Here is a 9,776-nt window from a genome sequence, read left to right on the forward strand (position 1 = left end):
GGGGATTGAGACCTTGCTGAGACTGCATTAGCCCAGGAGTGTGTGTGTGTGTGTGTGTGTGTGTGTGGGTGTGTGTGTAAAAGGGGGAGTTCTCTGCCTGTTCACCAGCAAACTATGCTGTCACTGGAGCCCCAGTAGGAAGTACGAAGCTCACTGCTGAACATGTAATGGGCCCTTGAAATCTATGACAACAGCAGAACACATCAATAGGACAAGGATGTTTGTGAGCAATTTTGTAAAGGGTATAATCACTTGCTTTAAACTTCTAAAAAGGGGGAAAATCTGGTGGAGAAAACTCACTTCACTGTAAAACAAATCAAAGGAAAATAAAATTATGGGATAAATGAGCCAAAGTATCAAATTGAATGTGAATTATTCTGTCACTGTGTAATAGACTAACGAGGCCATGGTTAAATTACTATGTCCAACTATAACCATGGTATTACCAGAGGCCATAGAAATTAAAGAAATGGAGCCAACATAGTTCAGCCAGAATGAATGATCATGTGCTCTCTGAAGGTCACAATTTCTGGTTATAATGTCGCTCTTTCATTAGAGAAATGTTTATCACTTCATGTGATATTTTGCCAAATTTGATCAGTCTAAAATTGAAATTTTCTTCTAATACTAGCATTTCACTAAAAATCTGATTGACAATCTATTGTCAATAGCTATTGAATTAAAACTAAAAACTGACAATTTGGACTTCCGTGGATGATTACATATGATGGACCAGATCCTCAGCCGGTGTAAATCAGCATAGCTCCACTGACTTTCAGTGACGCAATGTTGATTTACATTAGCTGAATACCTGGCGGCTGGAAAGAACAGTTTTGAGAAATGGTCATACATCTAGGGTCACCGTGAATCAGTTGTAAATGCAATGATCCAGACTTTTTTTTAGATTTATTTCTACTTTTCTAGGTTGTTAAATGAGGCTGGGTTGTAAAGTTGCAGAAAGGTTGAGTCCACACTTATAATTTGCACTTGGTTTTTTGGTTATTGTGTGTTGAACCACGTCAGCTCTAAGAGTTGTACACAGTGAAGGCTGTTCAGTGAAGGCTGTACTGTCTTCTCATTTGAAACTTCCATAATATATAGGCATATTTAAAGAAAGGAAAGAACAGGAATCTGAAGTAGTCTGCAGATGGGAAAGAAGCCTCTAGTGTGTTTTTGCATGTTTCTCCTTTGCACACCAGTATTCAGTATATAGGCCCAGATCATAAACTAATTTAGATAGAAGGGTGAGGGAGAGATGACCAGACAGATAGATAGAAAGATAGCTATCTGAACAGTCAGAGAAGCCCATGACTCTTTTGGAGGTTGCTCATAGTGGATGGTTCTTAGCCCCTGTTTGGGGGGAATGTGTGTGTTATGTTTATGAATCCATTGGTTCTGCTCTTTGCCTTTAATAGCCATGACCAGGGCTAATGATTCACCAGCTTAATATGGATGCAACGTGATTGCAACATGGAGTAACAAGTTCCACTAGTCTCTGCACTGCTCACTTCCTCAAACATATATTCATATACCAGTCCTGGATGGTTGCGGGGTAGGAATAATAACGCATTACTGAGGAGCAATTTTCCTGTTTCAACTATTGGAAACAGTGTGTGAGAGAGAGATGCTAATTACATACATGGAAGCACTTCATAGATACCCGTGAGCAGTAATGTAATAGAAACCCAAAGTGGTTATACAAGAGGGAAAACAGCAGGTCATTAAAAGAGGCCTATTAAGTTAAATAGCTGGAGGGACGACTGTAATGTATGCAGGAGGAGAAGCAACAAAACATCCTCTACTATGGTAAAGGAGTTGTGGGGCATTGGCAGAGCTGTGAGGAGAGCCCAGGACTGGAATAGCAGGGGGGCTGCAGGGTAGGATTGAGGGACACTGGCAGAGCTGTGTAAGGCACTGTCGGAGAATAACAGAGTTCTCACTTTTTGTTTGGGTACAGCAAGTCAGATACTTTATTTTCTCTCTATCAATTGCATAGAGGGAGAGAGCTAAACAGGTCTCTCAACAGGTAAACAATTACAGCAAGCATTTATACCTTTTGTTACAGACAATAATGAGCAACAGCTGCATTTTGTTTATACATAAGTCATTCTGATATCTTGCTTTGCTCACTAATGTAGACTCTTAGTCTACATTCCATATTAATTATTTACACAAGGTCGCAACAACTTCTTACACAGTTCTTTCCCACTCGCCTTACACATTTCTTGCTTCTACAAATTTCGCATTATTAGGGTTACAGTTAGCCTGACTCTTGCTAACAAACTGTTATGCATTGCAATCCCCTTCCTGTCAGTTCTTTTTTTGCTTCCACAGCACTCAAGACTTGAATAGTGGAAGTTTCTGCAGGTCAAGACTGCGTGCTTTGGTAGAGCTGGAAAGATGGGGGGCAGGATTGGAATATTAGAGAGTTCTGCATCTCAGGACTGAGGTGATCACCAGAGCAAAGGGGAGAGGCACCAGCTGAGAAGACGGGAGCACTGCATATTAAGAGTGAGGTGTGTGTGAAGAAGTTTTTAGGTATTCCATAACACATACACACACCGTTCTGCCCATCCTGCGCCAGCAGGCATGTCCCAGGTGCAATGTGCTTTCCATTCTGATTCTGGGCTTCTGGTTAGACTCAGCAGGCCAGAATAGCAAAAGCATAATGATGGGAGGGTGTTGAGGGAGGAGAATAGGAGGGGTCACATCGGAGTAAAGCAGAAGGTGAACAAATGACCTTCAAACTGCACCAGTCTCCCTGGACGAGGGGGAGGGGAGAGAAGTAATTGGGAATGAATAAGGTCAGAGCACCTTCCCCCCACCTGCCATAGAAGAGAGTTCTCCATTCTCAGTTCTTTCAGGATCATGGGTAAATTTTTCTCATTGATTCCCTGAGCTAGATCAGTTGGAAATAGCAAAGCTAAGTGACTGGCATCCTCAGTTCTTTTCTTGAAGTGATTGGATGGTGTTTGAGCTCCCTTCTGAAGGGAAAGAAAGAGAGTAACAGAGAGAGACAGACATTGGCAGAAATATATAAAAAGAAAGACAAAGAGAGAAGAAGGCAGACAGAAAACCAGAGTGTGCGTGAGAGGGAAAGACAAACCCAGAAGGGTGCAGAAAGCAGTAGAGTAAGAAGAAGAGAGAAGGAACTCACCCTGGAAAGGGAGTTTCCCTGCTCCTCACCCCACTGTGAGGACTGGCGAGGATGAACTGAAATTAGGAAGGAGGCACTGGCTCTGAGCTACATGGGACAGCAGGGTCAGCTGTTTTTTCTTCATGGGGATCGGTAGCCCGCTCGTGACCCTCTCTGCTCTGGCAAGTCTCTCTTGGGTGAGTCACATCATAGGTTCCTCTTTGGCAGAGTTTGGCCTCTGCTGGGGCACTGTATTACATCAGAAAGTTCAAGGAGATTTGAGCCAAAGATAGATTTGAAGTAAGAATTTCCCTGATATTTAAAAGTATTGGGGAAATAAAGTAGGGGCAGAGGAGAATTCAAAGCAGTAAAGAGGATGTTAGGATGTAGAACAAGTGGGGATAAGTGAAGCAAGAGAATGGGGGGGGGTAAATAAAATCTACATTGAGGAATGATAGAAAATGGGGTAACTGGAGATCCATCAGTGCAGTGTGGAATTCAGATTTGTAATGGACACAGTAAATAATAGGATATTGATGGGTATATGTTTTTAGAAACAGAGGGGCATTCAGATTTGTCATATAGGATGTAGAAAGCAGGTAATTGTTTGTGGAAAGAGAGAACAGAAGGGAATTTAGGGCTATAATGGAGGCAGGGGAAGGTAAAATATAAATTACATGTTTGCATGGGGGAGAGGAGAATTCAGATTTATGATGGTGTGGGTGAGAGGGACAAAAGAGGGTGGGTAACTGTGAATCCACGGGTGGGGACATTAGGATTGGCATTGGGGTGAATGAGAGAGATATTGAACACAGGACATCGAGGAGACTGAGTGAGGACAATTCGCCCTGATGGCCTTTGCTCTCCTTGTAGTTTCCCCAAGTGAGATGTGAGGAGGCCTGTGTGAATGCTGAACAGTGAGTATACACATCCTGCATTTTTTTTTCAGAAGAGGTTGTGGGGAGTGACAGACATGGGAGGAATCTCAGCTGATGGCCTTGTCTCTCACCAATAGAGTTTGCTTTAGTTAACAGTGTTGGTAAATCTTGAGCAAGCATTTTCCAGGGCCAGAAAGTTTGTTTGTTAGATTTGAGTTACTAATTCTTAACATACAATTTATTTGCCCTGTCTTTGTGCTTGCAAATTGTCTGCCTCCCCCCCCCCCCCCCCCCCGGGGTATTGGTTGTTTGAAAACTTTTGCGAAGAAATTTCTGGGATTAATTTTTGTTCTATCACTGTTTTGCAAGCAGTTCATTGTAAGGATTCAATATTCAGAATTCGGGCTGTATTAGTTAGTTTTGATAGGACACGTAGATCAAGTGATATTGTTCGTGCTCCTAAAGGGAAGAGTGTAACATTTACTGGGTTTCCAATGCAAATACTCACCAGTAGGAATTTGAATGATTATATTGTAAATTCTGCTGTGAACATTCCTGCTAGGAAGGCTGTTTGCAGGAATATCAACAGAAAGTGAATGCAAAAGAAGTGTGAAAGCAGCCACAGAAAATTTAATATTTTATTTAGAGAAATGTCTTGCAAAACATCTTTGTGATCTGTTTGATCAACTCTACTAATTATAGGTAAAGAAATGTGCACTTCCAAAAAGAGGGTGACAAATTGGGAGAGAAATTCAAAGGAAAAACAACAAAAATAGTGGGGCTGGAAGGGCTGATTTATGAAGAAAAAATAAGGAAGATGCAGACATTAGAACTGTCTACAAGTATCTGAAGGATGTAAACAGAATAACATAGTCAGGAGGTGTGTGTGTGTGTGTGTGTGTGAGGGGGAGAACTTGGAGCAAATGGGATGAAGTTGAATAAAAGAGAAAATTTGAGGCTGGCCGTTAAGAAAAAAATCCTAATAATGAGATTTATTAGACTGAAGAATAGTCTCCTCAGTGAGAAGTGGTGGAAGCTTCATCATGTGAGTCATTTAAAACTTAGAGCGGAGACCAGTCTCCAATCTTTCATCAGATGGAGTGAAGACGGGAGTTGGCATGGTAGACAAGATAGGATCAAAAAGGGAATTTCTCCATCCCGTATTTCTATGATGTTATGTTGTTAACTCTTTCTTTCACCCTCTTTTTCTCAGCTGTTCAAGCACTGATTGGGTCCGTCTCTGGTACATCTGGTAAGGTTACACTTACATAAATATCATTTGTATTTGTCACTTAAGTTAGCAAGCAATTGATAGAATTAAATCTGATTCTTTAAGTGACAAAAATCGAACCATTCCTCCATTCTACTCTTTACCTCAGTTCCCTCTAGTGTTATGAAGGATGTATTGCGTTTTCCCACTCCTGCTGGATGCTATTAGTATTAGATAACATATTATCTTCAACAAACATGAACATATCTCTTTCCCTCTTCTCAGTCATGCATTTTTATTAAATGCATTAGTTTTGTTATAAGAAATTTAAGATGTACAACACTCATGATTTCACAGCACAGATGTGCAGCTGAGTGTTTTTTTCTAAAAAAGGACTGTCTCTGTAAATGTTAGTAAAATGAGTGTGATCACTTCTTAGAATCCTATGTGACAGACCCAGACCATTGGAGTACAGGAGTCTGGTAGAGGGCAAATATACTGGTCACTGGATGAGTAGTTTTTTGTTCCCTGAGTGACCAGAGCAGGGGCTGCACTAGAGTAATCAGGAACCTGCTAGAACCAATTAAGACAGGCAGGATAATTAAGACACCTAGAGCCAATTAAGAAACTGCTAGAATCAATCAGGACAGGCTAGCTAATCAGGGCACCTGAGTTTAAAAAGGACCTCACTTCAGTTTGTGGCGTGCATGCGAAGAGCTGGGAGCAAGAGGAGCTGAGAGTGAGAAGACATATTGCTGGAAAACTGAGGAGTACAAGCATTATCAAACACCAGGAGAAAGGTCCTGTGGTGAGGATAAAGAAGGTGTTGGGAGGAGGCCATGGGGAATTAGTCCAGGGAGTTGTAGCTGTCACGCAGCTGTACCAGGAGGCACTCTAGACAGCTGCAGTCCACAGGGCCCTGGGCTGGAACCGGGAGTAGAGGGTGGGCCCGGGTTCCCCCCAAACCTCCCAACTCCTGATCAAACACAGGAGGATTTGACCTGGACTGTGGTTTCTACCAGAGGGGAAGGTCTCTGGGCTGTTTCCCGACCCACATGGTGAATCTGTGAGGCGAGCAAATCCGCCAATAAGCGCAGGACCCACCTAGGTAGAGGAGGAACTTTGTCACACCATTCAGTGTGTGTACATAAAAAAAGTATGGCAATAACTCTGCTTCCTTTACCTCTACAGGCTGGTGGTGGTGATTGGTGGGCTGCTGCTTCTGTGTGGCCTGGTGTCAGCCTGTGTGAGGTGCTGCTGCCGGCAGGCAGGGGAGGAGTCGGGTTCCCACCCCTATGAGGTCACAGTCATTGCCTTTGATCATGACAACACTCTCCAGAGCACTATCACTTGTGAGTGTGACCATGCAGAAGCCAAGGTAGATGTAGAGAAGGCTGAGAATCCTCGAACATATTCCAGAATCCAGAAACTGAAGGTCTGAAAAATTCAGACCTCTGTATCCCATGAATTTCAAGGGCTAGATCTTCAGCTGGTTTAAGTCATACAGCTGCACTGAGGTAAATAGCACTACATTGATTTACATCAGCTAAGGAGCTGTCCCCTAAAGTCTAGAACCCATAACATACTTTAAAGTGCCAAATCCTAGAGCCCCAAAAGTTTGAAACTATGGGTTCAGGGATCAGGTCTGGTCTTAGCTGCATATAGATCATCATGTCACTTACTGGGGTAGTAGAGGGAGGGTCCTAACAGCTGGTGTATGGGCCAGGTTGCTCTCTGCTGGGGAATAGGGGCATCTGTGAGTTGGGATTGGGGGATTTCATGGGATATATCTAGAAGATCCAGTTACCTGGGAAGTAGGGAATGAGGGTGGGACACTTCTTTTGGTGGAATGAGGACAGGTCCAGCAGCTGAGAGAAGCATTTTTGGAAGGTCTAGGTAGAGGATGTGTCTGATGAGAAGGGATGGCCTTGGAGAAGGAAGGTGACTGGCACTGAGGGTGTGTAGCTGGGAAAAGCCTTGCACAGCAAGTATATTTGTGCTCTCTGTCTGGCTCAAGTCTGGTATTTGATGGTTCCAGAGTTAGATTAACCTTTCCCAATCTCACCCCTTTCAGCTCTGCATTCAGTGTTTGGTCCTGCTGCCAGGAGGATACTGGCTGTTGCACGTTCCCACAATACCGTGCTAGGATCACCACCACCTTGTGGATCGGAAACCCCTCCAGTCTATGAGGAGGCCCTACATATGAGCAGGTTCACGGTAGCCCGGACTGGGCAGAGAGTCCCAGACCTGGCCCCAGTGCTAGAGGAAAAGCAACAGGCGTCAGCTGTGAAAGATGATTCACAACAAGACCTCCCCTGATGTGAATGCACCCAATTTCTTTTTCTTTACTTGGACAACAATGCAGAGTGCTAATATTCAAGGGGAGAATCCAAAATCTGTTGTAGGTGGGCTCAGGAATACAGTTCAGGTTATTCTCCTCTTTAATCGAATGTCCTGAACAAGGAAAGAGAGTAACTCAATTTCCTAATACTTTGACGCATAATATTTTCATGGATCTCTCTTGATACCTCCTTGGTCTTTTATTGTTAATTAGTTATTGCTATTCATTATTATTTATTATTTTCATTACACACATTAATAAGATGCCCATCACCATAGTCTCTAGCACCATAGTTAGTCCTTGCACCAGGGCAGCAGGGTTATTCTGTTGACCCAATCTGCTGGCAGGTGTTGGTGTCCTGCAGGAAGATGCTGACTGATTCCTGATGGCTCATTGTGGCAGGCGTGGCTTAGTCACTCTAACCTGGCTGTAAGGGAAGTGGGAATGGTTATTTTGTTAGAGGGAGACAGGCATAGGACACAGAGATCTGATGGAAGAACACTAGGAACAGCCAAGATTAGGGAAAGAACTTGAGGTGGAATATGTGTTTTATTATTATTAATAATGACAAGCCACAAGAAAAGGGTGAGTTTAACCTTATACAGTGTTTATATTTTGGAGCAGGGTGGTAACACCACCTGCTTATATAAAGTACATAACTGTGATAATATAACACTATAGATACATGCAGTGCTTTAGAGACCATATTGAAAAACAAGAGGCCTGGTCCTAAACAGCTTATATTTGAACTAAAAAAAAAAAGTGATATGTGGGATAACAGATCAGACATGGGAAGGGGCAGAAACATTGCTGGTGAAATAAAGCTCAATTAATGTTTATCTGTGTATTATTACTAGGCTTGGAAGGATTAGATTGTTATCAGCAAATGTCGGTAAATATCAATTTCAACATACAACAATTTCAACAAATGGACAAAAAATATTTCATTGATAATCAAAATTTACAGATATGTAAAGTAATAAAAATGCTGTATGAGAACTTATTAGAGTTTGATTCAAGGATATTTGTGTGCTTTGATGTCATGTTGACAATTTGTGGTTTAATGGTCATAAAACTTTAACTGTTTTCCCATTGTCTGTCAATAAAAAATTGTCTGACCTCCCTCCATTGTCTGATCTCCCCATAATTTCCTGCAATGGTGACAATTTAAATAGATAAAAATTAGGGCTGTTAATTAATTGCAGTTAACTCACACGATTAACTCAAATAATTAATCGTGATTAATCGCAGTTTTAATCGCACTGTTAAACAATAGAATACCAATTAAAGTATTAAATATTTTTTGATTTTCTACATTTTTAAATATATTGATTTCAATTACAACACAGTATACAAAGTTGACAGTGCTCGCTTTATATTCTTTATTACAAATATTTGCACTGTAAAAATGGCAAACAAAAGAAATTGTATTTTTCAATTCACCTCATACAAGTACTGTAATGCAATCTCTTCATCATGTAAGTGCAACTTACAAATGAGGATTTTTTTTTAATCACATAACTGCACTCAAAAACAAAAGAATGTAAAACTTCAGAACCTACTTCGTGTTCAGCCAATCACTAAGACAAACAAGTTTGTTTATATTTATGGGAGATAATGCTGCCCGCTTCTTATTTACAATATCACCTGAAAGTGAGAACAGGCATTTGCATGGCACTTTTGGAGTCAGCATTGCATGGTATTTATGTGCTAGTTATGCTAAACATTCGTGTGCCCCTTCGTGCTACAGCCACCATTCCAGAGGACATGCTTCCATGCCGATGATGCTCGTTAAAAAAATAATGCATTAATTAAATTTGTGACTGAACTCCTTGGGGGAGAATTGTATGTCTCCTACTCTGTTTTACCCACATTCTGTCATATTTCATGCTATAGCAGTCTCAGATGATGATCCAGCACATGTTGTTCATTTTAAGAACACTTTCTCTGCAGATTTAACAAAATGCAAAGAAGGTACCAATGTGAGATTTCTAAAGATAGCTATAGCACTCAACCCAAGGTTTAAGAATCTGAAGGTTGGTTTGTGCTCATCTTGTCTATTCTCAAGCCTCCCCAGGAAAAGGAGTGTAGGGCTTGGGGGAATATTAGGGGGGAGTAGGAACTCCAAGTGGTCCTTTCCCTGAGTTTTGTCTAATCACTTGGTGGTGGCAGCGTTACCTAATCCAAGGTACAAGGGAGAATTTGTGCCTT

The 9,776-nt window shown here is 41.7% G+C and overlaps 1 protein-coding gene across 1 annotated transcript; it reads left to right on the forward strand.

Annotated features, from left to right (window-relative positions):
• The first annotated feature begins 3,279 nt into the window (after positions 1 to 3,279).
• Positions 3,280 to 7,543, forward strand: TMEM52B (transmembrane protein 52B). The gene is made up of 5 exons (XM_065415296.1): positions 3,280 to 3,333; positions 4,010 to 4,053; positions 5,228 to 5,266; positions 6,416 to 6,576; positions 7,299 to 7,543. The coding sequence occupies exons 1-5, from the start codon at positions 3,280 to 3,282 to the stop codon at positions 7,541 to 7,543; spliced, it is 543 nt and encodes a 180-aa protein (XP_065271368.1).
• Positions 7,544 to 9,776: the final 2,233 nt, after the last annotated feature.

Source organism: Emys orbicularis, chromosome 1 (assembly GCF_028017835.1).
Source record: "Emys orbicularis isolate rEmyOrb1 chromosome 1, rEmyOrb1.hap1, whole genome shotgun sequence".
Lineage (NCBI taxonomy): Eukaryota > Metazoa > Chordata > Testudines > Emydidae > Emys > Emys orbicularis.

Bases quoted from the DNA above. Each gene is read 5' to 3' on its own strand.
- TMEM52B (XM_065415296.1), top strand. From the start codon at position 3,280: ATGGGGATCGGTAGCCCGCTCGTGACCCTCTCTGCTCTGGCAAGTCTC. The intron at 3,334-4,009 runs GTGAGTCACATC...CTCTCCTTGTAG, and splicing joins CTCTGGCAAGTCTCTCTTGG to TTTCCCCAAGTGAGATGTGA. The intron at 4,054-5,227 runs GTGAGTATACAC...TCTTTTTCTCAG, and splicing joins GCCTGTGTGAATGCTGAACA to CTGTTCAAGCACTGATTGGG.